Source organism: Phyllobates terribilis, unplaced genomic scaffold (genome assembly GCF_046119375.1).
Source record: "Phyllobates terribilis strain yellow unplaced genomic scaffold, ASM4611937v1 Scaffold_4__5_contigs__length_816908805, whole genome shotgun sequence".
NCBI classification, from domain to species: Eukaryota; Metazoa; Chordata; class Amphibia; order Anura; family Dendrobatidae; genus Phyllobates; species Phyllobates terribilis.
The window spans coordinates 714,703,537-714,722,751 of NW_027362764.1; the positions used below are offsets into that span (position 1 = coordinate 714,703,537).

General features: G+C 43.0%; 1 protein-coding gene and 1 long non-coding RNA gene across 7 annotated transcripts in view; one reads left to right on the forward strand and one right to left on the reverse strand.

Moving 5' to 3' along the window:
• LOC141265958 (uncharacterized) overlaps window positions 1–1,285 on the reverse strand; it is a 47,238-nt gene extending 45,953 nt beyond the window's left edge. For all 6 annotated transcript variants that reach the window (XR_012320179.1, XR_012320177.1, XR_012320181.1 and 3 more), the window contains exons 1-2: window positions 1,203–1,285; window positions 1,032–1,119 (exon numbers count right to left, since the gene is read on the reverse strand). This is a non-coding gene — a long non-coding RNA (uncharacterized lncRNA). The remainder of the gene's footprint in view (window positions 1–1,031; window positions 1,120–1,202) is intronic.
• GRHL2 (grainyhead like transcription factor 2) overlaps window positions 1,176–19,215 on the forward strand; it is a 95,749-nt gene continuing 77,709 nt past the window's right edge. The window contains exon 1 of the mRNA XM_073679679.1: window positions 1,176–1,341. Within this exon, the coding sequence (XP_073535780.1) occupies window positions 1,322–1,341 (20 nt within the window). The 5' untranslated portion in view covers window positions 1,176–1,321. The remainder of the gene's footprint in view (window positions 1,342–19,215) is intronic.

Consider the following 19,215-nt stretch of genomic DNA (forward strand, 5'->3'; position numbering starts at 1 on the left):
TGACGACCTGAACTATATAGTTTTATGTTATTTCATCCATATACCATTAATGTTATAAAGACCAAAACTGCCTGCTGTTTAAAGGTGTCAAAATTTACATCTATACAGGGGTATCTGCACCAATATGTTTGCACTTTTGCAGCCCGATCTTAGCGGATGGGAATTGTGCCGGCACATTTATTATAGTGTATGCCAAAAACCTGGAGTACTTTGTAGCTGGAATCTACGCCATCTTGTAGATTTAATATTCTGAAAGCCTAATTTATTAAGAGGCATGTGACTCTAACTCCAGTGGGCTTTTGGTTTAAGACTGACATATAAAACTTCAGTCTTGGTAATTTTTCCTTTTTATTCTGCAATTGGGTGTTTTAACGAATAGTTGATGTAAAGTTAAGACCTCCGTACACATTAGAGTAATGTCGGCCAAGTTGGGAATAAAAACAAGGGTTTTGCCCAACAAACTAATGTGTATGGGACCCTAGGACAGATGGGGGTACATAAGGATCCGGCATGTCCAATTTCGGAGTGACGATCCTTTTGTTTTCTCTGAGATTAGCCATCACCAGAGATATCTGGCAGCGGCTCTGAAAACATATGATGGCTGCCGAACGATTGTCCAAATGATCGACAGCTATCTAATGTGTAGGGGGGGTCGGGGGGAGGGGTCTTTAGACAAAAGTGTCTACAAATGTGAAAAATTTATCATTCAACATGATCCAGTATTGGACAGAATTAGGGGGGTGTTGCGGCACAGCCACTATCTGCAGGAGTTCATTTGTACGCGTGCAATAATGGGTTAATTATAACAAATGCACATTCTTTCCTCTCCTTCCTGCTGTACGGTCATGATGTAGACGCCTTACCCTACGTAGATGTTCATCTTATCAAAAAAACATAACTTTTCTTTGTTGCAAGCCACGCACCCCTGTGTATACAGGTGATATCTGTATACAGGTGATATCATTAACCCCTTCACTTGCAATGCTACTCCGCAGCAGCGTACATGGGAAGGGACATAGGACAACACTGACCTGTGTGACTGTTCTACAAGAGGTGGAGATTGGGGAGGAGAGACCTGGGGGCGTAGCAGCCTACCTGTCTCTCACCTTTCTGGCTGGGCTGGGAATGAAAGAAAAAAAAAAAGTCAAAGGAGGGGGGGAGGGGTGTAAGGTAGAGAGGAAAAAAAAAAAAAGAAGAATTACCAGTAGCACTTGTTCTGCCATCTCTTTCCCTTCCACACACCTTTACCTGCACAGACTTGAAAGTCCAGTTCCACCAGGGAGCTAGGGAGAACATAAAGGGAGAGTTCATTGGATCAAACATGTCACAAGAGACGGACAAGTAAGTGATCATACTGGTTTTGGGATCTGGTGGCAGTGAGAAGCTGGGAAAGTTTTTTTCATTCCTCTCTTTTCCTTGCGGTTGGATTGATCTGATGAGAGCTGCTCTGCAGACCCCCTAACTTGTACTCCCTTCATCACAAACTTATCTATGACCATGCTGCTTTAAAAAAAAAAAAAGTTTTTATGACTTTATTTTTTTCTTTACCCGGAGAGTTTCATGGAGGCCGCTGAGCTGGGAAAGGGCCCAGGAAGGGAGAGACATTGGCTTTTGTGTGGAAGTAACAAAAGACTTTTCTTTAGCTGCACTAGGAGCCGTACTCTGTGCTCTGTGACCGGTGGGCTCTGGTGGGAGATGCAGTCATTGGACTTGTTGTGCCTCTTTCTTCCTTGTAGCCAGTCCATGGGCTGTGTCCTTATGTGTGCTACTATTTTCATTAACCATTTTATAATACAAAGTAGTGACAGCGCAACTAACCTCTTATTTTAACTATTTTTTTTTTCTAAAAAAAAAGCATGTCTGTAATGTTTTAATATTTTTATCTTATATACACGACTGAAATGTTTGTCTTTTTATCACCCTTTTGTATTTTTTTTTTTACATAAATGCATCTGTGTAACATGATAAAATACTCATACATTGACAGCCGGAAGAGACCCAGTGATAGATTTCGGCTTCTAATATCTTTAGCACGTTTTTGACTTTTCTCCGGGTAATCTGTTCCAAGCATCCACTACTCTTTCAGTAAATATACTATATCATATATTTTGGATCTCACCTTGTCTGATCATTTTGGATTCATACAGTCAGTAGATGCATGAGTGTCTATGATTGCGCCATATGTTATTTCTTCGTACCAGACCACAAGACGGGTGGCTTTTCAGAAGGTCTTGTTATGGCATCTTAAGTACTTTGGTACCACAACAGCTGGAGAACTATTGATGACCTAAGTCTGGTCTAGCATGACATATGGTACCATGTAGCAGGTCATTATCACTTCTTGCCCAACCAACTTTTGTGCCGAGAGATATTATTTGATATAGGATCTGCATGGAGGGTGGCTCTGCTGTCCATCCTTGGGTAGGTTTGGAAAGATTTGTGCTATTCATTCTGTGCCCCAGGCAGGTAGACTGATGTCTCTGAGACAAGTTGGGACATTCAGTCTCCAGAGTCTTGTCTTTCATCTAATTAGGATTGTCTTTTCATGCCCTGATTTGCTATTGTTCTTGGCTCAGGAATTAATGATGGACAGACGCATTGAATGGACATTACCATTGGTGTCAAAACGTCCCTTGCTGAATCTCAGATAAGCACCATGAATAACTCTTTGTTAACTTCTTCACCTCTATTTACTTAGTTAAGAAACTTTTCTCCAAAAATACAATTGGACTTAATCCAGGGATTGTAATTTACAATAACGGGTCCACCCATCGCAGCTATAAAATGCTTCAGGCATCAACATAGGACTTCTGATATGCTGCAGCTCATTATAGCAAGCTGAGGCAAGTTGTACATCAACCTCTCAGGCATGACATATGGGAGAGATAAAGCAGCTAAGATTTTATCCTGTTCGTGAATAAAATATTTGCATTTGATTTATTCCATGGGATCATCAATTTCACAATACCCCTTGAAGGGGTTGTCCTCTTTTAACGTTTTGGATTTTTTTTTTGGAAGAAAAATTCTCAAATTACAAATTAGAGAAGAAACAAGGGAATAGAAAAAGCGCAATGTTTTATCCGACGAACAGTGGTATAGGTGAAAAAGGTTATGCATTGCTCACCTGGTTCAGTTGTGTGAGGCACAACACATAAAGCTTGGAAAGACCAACTGATGCAGCTCCATGGGTTGGATAACCAATATAGTGCCAATTGGAGAAAGAAGAAACTGGTTTTCTGCGCGGCTGGTGAGGATCCAAACGAAAATTCCACAAAACTGATAACAAGTTAATGTGGCTTATTTTCAACGTGTTTCCAAGTCACCCAACTTCATGAGGAAAAAAACACGATATTGTGGTATTTTCCTGATCAAGAAGTTGGATGACTTCAAAACGCGTTGAAAATAAACCACATTAACACGTTACCTGTCTCGTGGAATTTTCGTTTGGATCCTCACCAACTGCGTAGAAAACCCGTTTCTCCTTTCTCCAATTGGCAGATTATAAATTGAGAACAGGGTGTTCCCAACAGGATTTCCAGCAATTAAGCCTGTTTCACGCCACGTTTTTGTGCTGTACTTGATGTATCCGTTTGTACTGTAAAAAAAAAAATGCATTTAAACGGATAAGTCTGTATTTACATAGAAAAAAGTATGTCTTAAGAGTTTCCATTTGACATATGTTTGTGCACATATTCATTCAGGATGCAAAAAAAGCCATCTGCTGCACTTTTTCATCTTTTTTAAAAAAAAAAAGTAGAAAAAATTGATCCATTTTTTTTTCTAACACTTTAGTTTATGGAAGACCTATGGATATGTATTTTATGCATCCATTTTCTCATCCATTTTTTTTACCCCCCCCCCCCACCCAGAAAACAAGTCACATGATTTCCTGACACTCCCCTGCATCATTTAAAAATATTGGATCCATTTTAAATAAAAAAAAAAAAAAAAAAAAACACACAGATGAAAAACATATTAAAAAAGCAGACATGCTTTAAAATGCATCAGTTTTACAAAACTCTTTTTTAACAATCTAAAAAAGTGTGGCTGCTAAAAATGACAAAAATTTGATGTGAAGCAGGCATTAGCTGGGAGAAAGTGTTCAGTTATTTTACACTGCCCCCACAGGATACATGAAGCAGTACACAGGGCACACAAATCAATGGATTGTCTGTGTAATGAAAGGATGTCAGATTTTTGAGGGACACCCTTTTGTAGCCCCTTTCTTACCTAAAGCCCCTCATACACGTTAGATAGCTTTCGGCCGAACAATGGTTCAGGTGATCATTTGGTCGGCAGTTATCTAGGCTGTTGATCCCATATACAGGAGCCCTTGCTCTGCCGAGTGATCCTGTGTTCTCTATGAGAGAGCCAGGTTCCTCTGACTTTGCCTCATCTCTTCGAGACCAAAAAGATCGTCAGTCCAAAATTGGACAAGCTGGATCCTTATCTCCCATCTGTCAGGGGTCCCCATATACATTAGGAGTCCACATCGGTTAGTGTAATGTTTAAGGAGGACTTCATAGTGGTGAATACCAAGTAAGCAGGCCTACTACTACATTCACAAACCCTACTAGGGCATAAAACTAAGGCATCGATGCTAAACCATCACCCCATGATACAAGCATTCAAGATGGAGAGAGGAGGCCAAATTAACTTGGCTAGAAAAAAAGCCTTCAGCATGAGGGGCGACTGATTGGACATGGCAAACCTCAAACCAAAAAAAATCTTTGGTTGATCTTGTGGAAAACTACTTGATCCACCAGTATTGATCTACTGTCTATGGGTGGCTTTAACTTTTTTCAGTTGTTGTCTTGTTATTGGACAAAAATGATCATTACATTTTGGATTTCAACCAATTTGACTTTTAAAAAATAGTGGGCAAAACAAAGTTCAAAATGGCCGACTATCTGCTGTAAAGACTTGTCTACTTGTTAAGTGTCCCTACGCAGAAAGCAGGACACATAGGCCCTGATTCATCAATTTGAGGATTTTTTTTTTTTAAGTCCCTTTTTTCTTTTTTTTTTTTTGCTTGAGTTATCTACTGACATTTTTTTGCGTCAAAGTCATAAAAATGATGTGTGTGATTCATGAATGTTGAGCAAAGTCAAAAATGGTCTTTTTTTTTCTGTTTCTGTGACTTTTTAGCCCAAAAGGTCACACATTTTGTAAAAAGTCTCAAAAATTGCATACAAAAATTCTGATGTGAATGAAATCACACTAGGGGAGACTGGAGGTACATTTGCGACAAATTTTGCAATTTTACTAAAAGTCACAAATAATGAGACTAAAACATTTGGAAAAATGTAAACTCTACCCACAGGGGCGAAGTAAAAAACAACAACATGTGAACACATAAAGTAGACTTCAAAAAAGGCGCAAATGGAAAAATGAAATTGGTGCAACTCATAAAAAACATGCAAGACCCCAAAAACTTGACAAAAAACAGGCGCAAATGCAATAATGAACTGGGCCAAATGTGTCCTCCATCTGGAAACCGATCGATCAGATGTAATCTGTGAGAAAACTGTCAGTAAGTGTTCAATTTCTGTAGAGCACCATCACAGGGGAAATAAAGCACAAATACAGTGCCCATTCACATCAATAAGTTATCTGTGTAATATAAGACAGGACAGGTCCTTCAGAGACCTTTTTTAACAGCTCTTTGCTCTGGCCAAGAGATGAGTACTGGACAATGGACCTCCCATTTCGTTTATCAATGGAGTATATGAAAAAAAATAATTTTCCAAGCTTCTCCCATCTATTAAACAGTAAAAAATAGACAGCACTCACATGACACTCAGATGGCATTCTTTTTTTTTTTTTACAAACCCATTCACTTGAATGGATCTGCAAATCGGATCATAAATGGTAAATGGACAAGTCTCCATTTTTTTTTAAACTAAACAAACATGTCAGAATGCCAATAGACTATACTTATTCTATCCATGAATAAACATGGATTGAACATGTGTGAGAAACACTGTTGTCTGAATGAGGCCCAAGTTAGATTTTTAGGGAATTTCCAGCCAAAAGAACACCTAGAAAATAAAGTGCAATAAGATATGCATCAAAGAAATACATAAAAGAAATCACTGTCTGAACAACGCCAAAAGAAGGTTGATGTTTAATGTCTTTTTTTATACAACATGGCGTGTATATGCTTGGTCATCATTTGACTGTTTTTATAAAATTTTTCCATCCAGATTTTGCTTAGGCCTCATTCAATCATTCATTTTTCATGTCCTAGTTCTATTCATGTTCTTTATGGATAGGACTCGTACCTACGACAGTCTTTGGGGCTGTTCAAATATCCAATTTTTTTTTCTTTTGTCAGACCAAGTGCTCCACACGAAATCACAGAAATATGTCCTATATTGATCCGTGTGTTGGATCAAAATCAGCTACGCAAGTCTATGGGTTCATGAAAAAATCAGTACTCGAATGCCTCCCATTGCTGTCTGATTGTCATGAACTGATAGATAGGAGAAGGTGGATAAACTTTTTTTTTTCCCATATGAGAAAAACTAATAGAACTTGAACCAAACTCTGATGACACTATGCTGAAACTCCGATAAATAACACTGATGAAACTCAATACGTTTGTCTCGTACGTGAAAAATAAGGAAGTCTGAATGAGGCCTAAAGCAGTGATTTTTCTTTAATGTACCATCACACGTAGAAAAGGACCAAGAAAAATATGTTTCTTTACTATGGACACACAGATCATTATGTGCTATATGCCAAGTTGGTTGAAGGGAAAATATGCATTTTTATTTCCAGAGGGCATAACTTTGGAACGGAGGGGCAGAGAAAAAAAAATCTTGAATCAGTAGAGTAGCGTCAAATGGAGGAAGAACTGAGTCTAAATGGAAAAAAAATCTAGTGAAAGGTCCTTTTTAAGTACAGGGAAAGCAAATGTGGTTTTCCTATATGAGTATCCCCCAAAACGGCTCCATGTCACTGAGTTTCATGGACCTTATTGACTATGACATGAAGATAGTTGGATGATGGAGTTCCACAGCTTAGACTTTCTGAGATACCTTTGCAGATGGTACAACTGGAGAAGATGAAAAAACAGAACATATAACTGGCATCAGATTAACTCGTATTCACATTTGAATTTGACTGAGTTTTCATACTGATGGCTACACATGGCAGTACTCTCCATTTCTTCTCCAATTCGATCTCAGAGTCATATAAATCAACATTAGCAGAATCCTTCTGTGCTACGTCCGGCTGAAGCAGTTACCTTTTCAGATCCTCACATGAGGCAAGAAATAGAATTCCTTCTCTAAATCTTCCACACATAGGCGGATTATAATGAGGGCAATCCGGGCCACCGCCCGGGGCCTCGGGCCTCCAGGGGGCCCGGGGCTCCGGAGTGTCTATGGCCGGATTGCCCTCATTATATGTGCGGCGCTGCGGCACATACTGGCAGACAGTGGCAGGGGGCCTCCAGATCGCTCCCCCAGCAGCGGCGCACGGCCGCTGCTTCTTCTCCGGCCAGGCCAGCTGTGCAGCAGTTAACTTCCCTGTGCTGACACGGCCCTGTGCGCGGCCGTGTCTCCTAGCTGTGACGTCACGCAGTGCGCGCCCTGCACTGCTACTTACCACCGGAGAGGACTGGAGCTGAGCCAGGGGATGGTGAGTCTGTGTGTGTGTGTGAGAGAGTGTGTATGTGTGATTGAGTGTGTGTGTGCAGGCAGATATCATTGTGTGATGTCTGTTTATAAGTGTTTTTGTGTTTCAAATGTGTTTATGCGTGTATGTATATGTCTGTGTGTGCGTGACATGCGTGCGGCCTCCCGCTGTCTCTGGGGGGGCGCCGTGCAGCCTCCTGCTGTGTATAGATGGTGCTGTGCAGCCTCCTGCTGTGTATAGATGGCGCTGTGCTGCCTCCTGCTGTGTATAGATGGCGCTGTGCTGCCTCCTGCTGTGTATAGATGGCGCTGTGCTGCCTCCTGCTGTGTATAGATGGCGCTGTGCTGCCTCCTGCTGTGCAACCTCCTGCTGTGTATAGATGGCGCTGTGCAACCTCCTGCTGTGTATAGCTGGCGCTGTGCAACCTCCTGCTGTGTATAGCTGGCGCTGTGCAACCTCCTGCTGTGTATAGATGGCGCTGTGCAACCTCCTGCTGTGTATAGATGGCGCTGTGCAACCTCCTGCTGTGTATAGATGGCGCTGTGCAACCTCCTGCTGTGTATAGATGGCGCTGTGCGGCCTCCCGCTGTGTATAGATGGCTACGTGCGGCCTCCCGCTGTGTATAGATGGCTACGTGCGGCCTCCCGCTGTGTATAGATGGCTACGTGCGGCCTCCCGCTGTGTATAGATGGCTACGTACGCCGAGTTTCCGCAAAATAATTGGTAGTGCTGTGGATTTTTCCACAATGATAATCCGCAGCAGAAATTTCCGCAGCATGTGCACAGCACATGCGGATTATCATTGGGGAACATGGCAGACCTTCTACCAAGCCTTTTTTAAGCGTTTCTGCAGCGGAATTGCTTAAAAAACACATAGTGGGCACACAGCCTAAAAAAAATTATTATAATTAATATTGTGCCAAATTAATTTCACGTGAACTATCACATGATCTATCACAGGGGATCATGTGACATGTCATACATCGTGTGTGTGTGTGTGTGTGTGTGTGTGTGTGTGGGGGGGGGGGGGGCGCGCCTTCTAAACTGCCCGGGGCCCTTGCTACTCTTAATCCACCCCTGCTTCCACATTAGGTTGGCAGCATGCAATCCACCACTAAATCTTGAAGACCTTGTCCAGTCCACAGCAGTCTCAAGACCTCTAGTAGCTCTGCTCCACCGTTCTTCCCAACTCTGCTCCTGTTTGGGCCTCTTCCAGCTTCCCACGAAGCTGTACTCACTTCCAGGATAACACATTTGCTGGATTCACGTTGTGATAGAACCTACTTCTGTCTGGCTGATGCTCACTGTGGTATAACTACAGGCACCCTGGTGTGCTAGGCCTAAACAGCTCCTTGTATAGCTGAAGTTCCTCCATGAGATTCCCACTAATTGCTAACCCTTTCTTTACCAAAACTCCGCAAGCTTGCTATAGTTTTCACAGTACTCTATAAATAAATACAGCATCTGAGAAATGCACCAACATAAGGGTTCGTGCAGACGACCATATTTTTGGTCCAAGTGCAATTCGACAAAATATTGGATCACACTGGGACCAATGTTATTCTACGGAGCCATTCACAGAATCTGTTCGGGGAAAAAATTGCAGCATGCACAATTTGCATCTAAAATTCGTATCGCACTTGGCCGTGCAAGTCAATGGGTCCATGGAAAACATCAGACCGTACTCGGATAACATCTGAGTGCTGTTCGATTTTCATGGACTAAAGAATGGAGAAGATGGAGAAATCTTTTTTTCCACTTTCTCTATATCTGAGAAAATCGGATCCCACTATGTTCAGGAAATCAGAATATGATCATAGTGTGATTAGCATATTCGCCCTCATTCTCTCTTATGAGAGAAAATACGGTGTTGTGACCCTAGCCTAAAACATTACAATTATCATATGATCTTCAGGGGGTGGTGATCACTCTTCCACTCTCTTACACAACTATCCAAATCTGCTCACACCATTTTGTGAGCTAACGTTCTCTCAAATTCTTACCTACTAGATTATTTGCGCATTTCTGCCATTTTTAATGGAAGTTAGCAGTCATTCATAAGCTTTCACTGTGAGAGGAGTGACATATCATCCATATGAATAACCAGCCTGCTAGGGGTAGTCAGGAGAACAGATTAACGCCGCTGTGTTTCTGTGATCGGTTTCTCATGATCCCTTGCTTCATGTTGAGTAGGACACCTGTTCCTGAACAAGATATCTCTGTGTTTGTGTAAGTGAATGCTGAGATTTGTAATCTGAATCTACAATGAGGCTCAGAGCGCCGGGAATCATATTGTCTTGGTTCAGATAAATCCGAGCAGTGATTCAGCGTGAGAGCAGATGATAGTGTTAGATCGGTATTTGGCTGGTTATATGGGCACTTGAGGCTCAGAGTAGGATATGGATCCTATATATCAATGGGTGTATGTACTAGAAGAGACATTAAGTGACTATAAAATGGAGAAATTCGCCATGATGGCTGCAAATGGTTTATTTATTTTTACAGAGTTGAGAATTTGAAAGAAAAGGACATGGAAAATCTGTGATGACTTGGTCGGTACAAGTGTTCAAACCAAACAATGTTCTGACAAGTCACCACTTCTATTGCTTATACAGTATTGTTTGCTAATTATAAGGACAGGTAGCCAAAAAAAGGTGATGCAACTGGAGATGTGTTGCCGATTATAATGTTAGTGTATTGGGAAAGAACGATCATATTAACAATTGTTCTGTGCCCATTAATGTTTAGACGGACTGTATAAGCAGGCCAGTAGTTGACTGCCAATTGTTTTTTATCCAATCAGCAGTCAATTAAAGGTCTGGATCTGTCTGTCTAAATGGGCCAAAAGAGATCACCGTTGTGACTCCCCATGACGCATAGGGACTGATTGATAATATAGCAAGTTGATCAGTGCACGTTTAATAAAAGTTACATATTGCAATTATTGTGAAGGTTTAGAATGAATGATTGTTTTTATCAATACCTTCCCGTTTACATGGCCAATAATAAGCAAGTAAATTATCATTGGATCTCTGGACACCTTTACATGGAAAACAATCATTACCCCTTGTAAAGGTCCTTAAAACATGGCATGGCTGAATGTGAATGTGTGGGTTATTTCAGTAGGTGAGTGGGTGCCAGACAGGGAAAGTTGACTCCTTTTTGACCCATGTCTCTCCCAATGTCAACCCTTTTCTGGAAGGTTTGCTAGATGCCATTGAATTTGTACTTTGTGTGAGACCCCAAACAAAAATCTTATATAAGTAACATTATATATGAGCTCAGCTGGGCACATGTTATTAGATCTGTCAGGCCCCTTTAAACCTAGGATGAAAAAAAGTTATTCAGAACATAGGTGAACCTGATAATTATAATATTTTTACCCACTGAGGGTACTATGGTGATCGAAATTTATCTCCGTAAAGGCTTGGATTTTATGTTTATCAGTTTCATAATATTGGTTCTAAAATATGGCAGTATTACGCTCTTCTAATACTTGCTCTACTGTTGACTAAAGTTGGCCATACGCTTTAGATGGATGTAGGCCAAATGCATGTTCAGCCAACAGCTGTCCCTCATTTACATGCTGCATTTAGATGAATGGATAATCATGTGGTTGCCAGTCGGCAATCATCAGACCTACAAGCAAAATGATCATTAATTGGGTGATCAGGTTGTTTTTTGTTTTTTTCTGGTATAAACTCTTTTATCAGCTGCCAGGGAATGTGCTGCAGATAATGCAAAGCTCTATGAGGACAGAACAATGGTACTAGTGATTGTTTTTCCCCACCATTGTTCAGTCATGGCCATAAGTTTCGAGGCTGACACAAATTTTGGTTTTAACAAAGTTTGCTTCTTCAGGGTTTTTAGATCTTTTAGTCAGATGTTTCTTCAGTTACTGAAGTACAGCATTTCATTAGTTTTTAAACTTTTATTGGCAAATACGTAAAGTTTATGTAAAGACTCAATATTTACATTGTGTCCCTTGTTTTTCAAGACTTCTGCAATTTACCCCGGCTTCTGGATATCAGCTTCTGGGCCAAATCCTGACTGATGACAACCCATTCTTGTCTAATCAGTCCTTGGAGCATTTCAAGATTTCTGTGTTTTTGTTTGTCCACCTGCTATTTGAGGATTGAGCAAAGAATGGGATTGGCATCTGGGTGGGTTCAAGGCCATGGATCCAAAATTACAATGTCTTATTTACTAAGCATCTTTACTTTTGCATTGTGACGTGGTCTCCATCATGCTGGAAAAAGCATCACCAAATTGCTCCTGGATGATGGGAAAATTTGGTCTTGAAGGATATTTAGATCCCATTCTTTTTTCATGGCAGTATTCTTAGGCATGATTGTGAGTGAGCCCCATCCATGGATGAGAAGCCCACACTCATGAATTATCTCAGGAGGCTTTACTGTTGGCATGACACAGGACTTCTGGTAGCACTCACCTTTTCTTCTCTGAGCAATCATTGTTTCAGATATCCCAAACAGGCCAAACAGTCAAAAAGGGGTTTTCATCACAGAAAATAACCTTGCAGGAAGTACAGGGATTGGACTGCAGAGTATTAGGGAAAAATAGTTTTCTCTGATGAAGACTGTTTTGGACATCTGGAGGTATGATTGTCCACAGAAGAAAAGGAGCCCTGTGTCAGAACAATGGTAAAACATCCTGAAACCATTCATGTGTGGGTTGCTTTTCATCCCGGGGAATGGGCTCATTTGCAATTTTGACTAAGAATAATGCCATAATGCATGGGATCTAAACTTCCTCCAAGAGCAACTTCTCCCAATGATCCAGGAGCAATTCGGTGATGTACTATGCTTTTTTTCCAGCATAATGAAGAATATGTCTGAAGGCAAAGGTGATGACTAGTGTTGAGCGATACCTTCCGATATCAGGAAATATCGTATCGGATTGGATCGGGCCGATACCCAAAAAGTATCGGATATCGCCGATTCCGATACCGGAAACCAATGCAAGTCAATGGGACACAAATATCGGAATGAAAATAAACCCTTTCTTTCCTTGTAGGTTAATTCTACATGAAGTAAAACAACTAAGAATAATGTAGAATGACATGAAAAGCCGGCAATTCATCAGCGGCATACACCGGTACCCGACAATTTACAACAGAAAGAATAGAGCATCACACATAGATTAGATAGATAGAAACATGTCAGTCACATATATATGAAGTACAGTGACAGTGTTGCTTACTGTACTTGTCATTTAGTGTAAAGGATTTATTAAAAAAAATATTAGTGTTTTCGTGCACCGTCTCTTTAAAAAAGCCGGCCGGCAATTCAGCAGCGGTACCCGACAATTTATAATAGACAGAATAGAGCTTCACACATAGATTAGATAGATAGAAACATGTCAGTCACATATATAAGAAGTACAGTGACAGTGTTGCTTACTGTACTTGTCATTTAGTGTAAAGGATTTATTTAAAAAAATAATAGTGTTTTCATGCACCGTCTCTTTAAGAAAGCCGGCCGGCAATTCAGCATCTGTACCCGACAATTTAGAATGGAAAGAATAGAGAATCACACATAGATTAGATAGATAGAAACATGTCAGTCACATATATATGAAGTACAGTGACAGTGTTGATTACTGTACTTGTCATTTAGTGTTAAAATAAAGGATTTATTTAAAAAAAAATTGGCGTGGGGTTCCCCTTAATTTTAGGCTCTAGCGGAGGTTAAGCAGACAGCTGGGGCAAATGTTTGAAGCCTGGGAAGGGGGTAATACCCACGGAGCTTCCCAGGCTACTAATATCAGCCCCCAGCTGAATACCTAGCCTTTACTAGCTATTAAAATGGGGGAACCCCCCCAAAAAAATAACGTGGGGTCCCCCCTAATTTAATAGCTAGCACAGGCTAGGCAGACAGCTGGGGGCTGATATTAATAGCCCAGGAAGGGTGCCATGAATATTGGCCCCCTCCCAGGCTAGAAACACCAGCCGTCAGCCGCCCCAGAAATGGCGCATCCATAGGATGCGCCAATTCTGGCACTTAGCCTCGCTCTTCCACGCTGCCCTGGTGCGGTGGCAGGGGGTAATAGGGTTGGGGTTGATGTCAGCTTATAATGCCAGCTGACATCAAGCCCAGGTTAGTAATGGAGAGGCGTCTATAAGACACCCCCATTACTAACCCCATAGTCAAAGTTAAAAGAAAACACAAACACCCAGAATAAAGTCCTTTAATTGAAATAAAGACACAATTCTTTATTGTTCTAAATTAAACCATACTTACCATCACGCCCATTCCAGCTGAAGCCAACGATCTCCTGCAATAAAAGTAAAATAATAAAGCAACCTCATCCTTACCTTTCCATGGTTCCCACGACAGCTTCAGCTCTGCTACATCGAGATGACAGGCTGGACCGCAGCAGAACGCTGCCATCCAGCCTGTCATCCCGCAGACACTGAGAAGCGCAGGCATGCTTGCGCTCCTCAGTGTCTCTCTGTGACGTCATCCAGATGAGCCGAGTTCATGTCCAATGAACTCAGCTCACCTCATGCACGTCACTGACAGCGTGGGAAAATTCTCACGCTGAAGTGCTGAGTGCAGGAGAATTTTCCCACGCTGTCGGTGACGTACATGAGGTGAGCTGAGTTCATTGGACATGACCTCGGCTCATCTGGATGCCGTCACAGCCAGACACTGAGGAGTGGAAGCATGCCTGCGCTTCTCAGTGTCTGCGGGATGACAGGATGGATGGCAGCGTTCTGCTGCGGTCCAGCCTGTCATCTCGATGTAGCAGAGCTGAAGCTGTCGTGGGAGCCATGGAAAGGTAAGGATGATGTTGCTTTATTATTTTACTTTTATTGCAGGAGATCGTTGGCTTCAGCTGGAATGGGCGTGATGGTAAGTATGGTTTAATTTAGAACAATAAAGAATTGTGTGTTTATTTCAATTAAAGGACTTTTTTCTGGGTGTTTGTGTTTTTTTAAATACTTTACTAGAAATTCATGGTGGTCATGTCTAATATTGGCGTGACCCCATGAATTTCGGGCTTAGGGCCAGCTGATAATGCCAAGCTGGCCTTAACCCCTTTATTACCCAGTGAGCCACCGCACCAGGGCCCTGGATGAGTTGGGTACAGCGCCAGAAGATGGCGCTTCTATGAACGCGCCATTTTCTGGGGCGGCTGCGGACTGCAATTTGCAGCGGGGGTGGCCCAGAAAGCTTGGGTCTCCCTGCGCTGCGGATTCCAGCCCCCAGCTGCCTAGTTGTATCTGGCTGGGCACAAAAATAGGGCGAAGCCCCACGCATTTTTTTTTAAAATTATTTCATGAAATAATTTTTTTAAAAAAGGGCTTCCCTATATTGTTGTGTCCAACCAGGTACAATAGGCAGCTGGTGGTTGGGGGCAGCCCGTTCCTGCCTGCTGTACCTGGCTGGACACAAATATAGTGCGAAGCCCCACGTCAATTTTTTTTAAAATAAATCCTTTATTTTAACACTAAATGACATTTGAGGAGTTAATAAAGATGCAGTCCCTAAATTATTATTTATTTTTTAATTAATTTTTCCCAAAACTTTTGACGTGGGCTTCGCCATATTTTTGTATGCCAGCCAGGTACAGCATCCAGCTTCTATGAACGCGCCATTTTCCGGGGTGGCTGCGGACTGCAATTTTCAGGGGGGGGGGGCAGAAAGCTTGGGCCTCCCTGCGCTGCAGATTCCAGCCCCCAGCTGCCTAGTTGTACCTGGCTGGACACAAAAATAGGGCGAAGCTCCACGTTTTTTTTTTTAAATTCATGAAATTCATGGAATAATTAAGAAAAAAAGGGCTTCCCTATATTGTTGTGTCCAACCAGGTACAAATAGGCAGCTGGTGGTTGGGGGCAGCCCGTTCCTGCCTGCTGTACCTGGCTGGACACAAATATAGTGCGAAGCCCCACGTCAATTTTTTTTAAATCATTTCAGGAAATTCATGAAATAATTAAAAAAAAATTATGTGGGGCTTCGCCCTATATTTGTGTCCAGTCAGGTACAGCAGGCAGGAACGGGCTGCCCCCAACCACCAGCTGCCTATTTGTACCTAGCCGGACACAACAATATAGGGAAGCCCTTTTTTTCTTAATTATTCCATGAATTTCATGAATTTAAAAAAAAAAACGTGGAGCTTCGCCCTATTTTTGTGTCCAGCCAGGTACAACAAGGCAGCTGGGGGCTGGAATCTGCAGCGCAGGGAGGCCCAAGCTTTCTGGGCCCCACCCGCTGCAAATTGCAGTCCGCAGCCGCCACCGGAAAATGGCGCGTTCATAGAAGCGCCATCTTCTGGCGCTGTACCCAACTCATCCAGGGCCCTGGTGCGGTGGCTCACTGGGTAATAAAGGGGTTAAGGCCAGCTTGGCATTATCAGCTGGCCCTAAGCCCGAAATTCATGGGGTCACGCCAATATTAGACATGACCACCATGAATTTCTAGTAAAGTATTTAAAAAAAACACAACGCCCAGAATAAAGTCCTTTAATTGAAATAAAGACACAATTCTTTATTGTTCTAAATTAAACCATACTTACCATCACGCCCATTCCAGCTGAAGCCAACGATCTCCTGCAATAAAAGAAAAATAATAAAGCAACCTCATCCTTACCTTTCCATGGCTCCCACGACGGCTCCAGCTCTGCTACATCGAGATGACAGGCTGGACCGCAGCAGAACGCTGCCATCCAGCCTGTCATCCCGCAGACACTGAGAAGCGCAGGCATACTTCCACTCCTCAGTGTCTGGCTGTGACGGCATCCAGATGAGCCGACAATAAACTCTGCTCACCTCATGTACGTCACTGACAGCGTGGGAGAATTCTCCTGCACTCAGCGCTTCAGCGTGAGAATTTTCCCACGCTGTCAGTGACGTGCATGAGGTGAGGTCATGTCCAATGAACTCGGCGCACCTCATGCACGTCACTGACAGCGTGGGAAAATTCTCACGCTGAAGCGCTGAGTGCAGGAGAATTTTCCCACGCTGTCAGTGACGTGCATGAGGTGAGCTGAGTTCATTGGACATGACCTCCGCTCATCTGGATGCCGTCACAGCGAGACACTGAGGAGCGCAAGCATGCCTGCGCTTCTCAGTGTCTGCGGGATGACAGGCTGGATGGCAGCGTTCTGCTGCGGTCCAGCCTGTCATCTCGATGTAGCAGAGCTGAAGCTGTCCTGGGAACCATGGAAAGGTAAGGATGAGGTTGCTTTATTATTTTACTTTTATTGCAGGAGATCGTTGGCTTCAGCTGGAATGGGCGTGACTGTAAGTATGGTTTAATTTAGAACAATAAAGAATTGTGTCTTTATTTCAATTAAAGGACTTTTTTCTGGGTGTTTGTGTTTTTTTTAAATACTTTACTAGAAATTCATGGTGGTCATGTCTAATATTGGCGTGACCCCATGAATTTCGGGCTTAGGGCCAGCTGATAATGCCAAGCTGGCCTTAACCCCTTTATTACCCAGTGAGCGACCGCACCAGGGCCCTGGATGAGTTGGGTACAGCGCCAGAAGATGGCGCTTCTATGAACGCGCCATTTTCCGGGGCGGCTGCGGACTACAATTTGCAGCGGGTGGGGCCCAGAAAGCTTGGGCCTCCCTGCGCTGCGGATTCCAGCCCCCAGCTGCCTTGTTGTACCTGGCTGGACACAAAAATAGGGCGAAGCCCCACGTATTTTTTTTTTTAATTATTTCATGAAATTCATGGAATAATTAAGAAAAAAAGGGCTTCCCTATATTGTTGTGTCCGGCTAGGTACAAATAGGCAGCTGGTGGTTGGGGGCAGCCCGTTCCTGCCTGCTGTACCTGACTGGACACAAATATAGGGCGAAGCCCCACATAATTTTTTTTTAATTATTTCATGAATTTCCTGAAATAATTAAAAAAAAATTGACGTGGGGCTTCACACTATATTTGTGTCCAGCCAGGTACAGCAGGCAGGAACGGGCTGCCCCCAACCACCAGCTGCCTATTTGTACCTGGTTGGACACAACGATATAGGGAAGCCCTTTTTTTCTTAATTATTCCATGAATTTCATGAAATAATTAAAAAAAAAAAAAACGTGGAGCTTCTCCCTATTTTTGTGTCCAGCCAGGTACAACTAGGCAGCTGGGGGCTGGAATCTGCAGCGCAGGTAGGCCCAAGCTTTCTGCCCCCCCGCTGAAAATTGCAGTCCGCAGCCGCCCCGGAAAATGGCGCGTTCATAGAAGCTGGATGCTGTACCTGGCTGGCATACAAAAATATGGCGAAGCCCACGTCAAAAGTTTTGGGAAAAATTAATTAAAAAATAAATAATAATTTAGGGACTGCATCTTTATTAACTCCTCAAATGTCATTTAGTGTTAAAATAATGGATTTATTTAAAAAAAAAATGGCGTGGGATCCCCCATAATTTTAGTCTCTAGCGGAGGTTAAGCAGACGGCTGGGGCAGATGTTTGAAGCCTGGGAAGGGGGTAAAACCTACGGAGCTTCCCAGGCTACTAATATCAGCCCCCAGCTGAATACCTAGCCTTTACTAGCTATTAAAATGGGGGACCCCCCCAAAAAAAATGACGTGGGGTCCCCCCTATTTTAATAGCTAGCAAAGGCTAGGCAGACAGCTGGGGGCTGATATTAATAGCCCAGGAAGGGTGCCATGAATATTGGCCCCCTCCCAGGCTAGAAACACCAGTCGTCAGCCGCCCCAGAAATGGCGCATCCATAGGATGCGCCAACTCTGGCACTTAGCCTCGCTCTTCCACGCTGCCCTGGTGCGGTGGCAGGGGGTAATAGTGGTGGGGTTCATGTCAGCGCCAGCTGCCATGAAGCCCAGGTTAGTAATGATGGGCGTCTATAAGACACCCCCATTACTAACCTACAAAGTGTTAAAAAGAAAAAACACACTACACCCAGAAAAAAATAATTTATTTGAAATAAAACACACAATTTTATTTAATTCTTAGTTTACTAAAAATAATAGTTACCTGTCCACGTTCCTGCGCTGATCTCCCATGCACAGCTGTCACATCTGGAGATGGTGACAGCTGTGCATGGCTGCTGTAAGCTCACGCTGCCGGGAACACGTCCGCTCCCGGCAGCGGGAGCCACTGACTGAGGTCACCGGAGTGCATTCAGGCAGCGCAGCTCCGGAGACCTCCTTTACGGCACTGCTGTACCGTGGGAATTTCTCACGATACAGCAGGGCCATAAAGGAGCTAACCGGAGCAGCGCTGTCTGAACTCCGGTGAACCCTTACGGCCCCGTCATTCTAGCGGCGGCAGCGGTTCAGAGCGGTCACATTCTATGTGGCTGCTCTGAACTGGAGATCTTCGTGGGACACTCGTGGACTGCTACGGAGGGGTAAGGATAAGGTTGTGGTTTATTATTTTATATTTTATTACAGGAGATCGATGGCTTCGGGGAATTAGGTGTCTTGGTGAGTATAGGTGTAGTTTTTTATTTTTTACTTTATTTTAGGTGGCGATCGGCGGGGACAGGTAATGTATGAACTAATTTCTTTTAGGTAACCACTGGCCACCAATGACATGTATTTAACATTTATTGGGGACACAGTAGGGCAATTTAAATAGC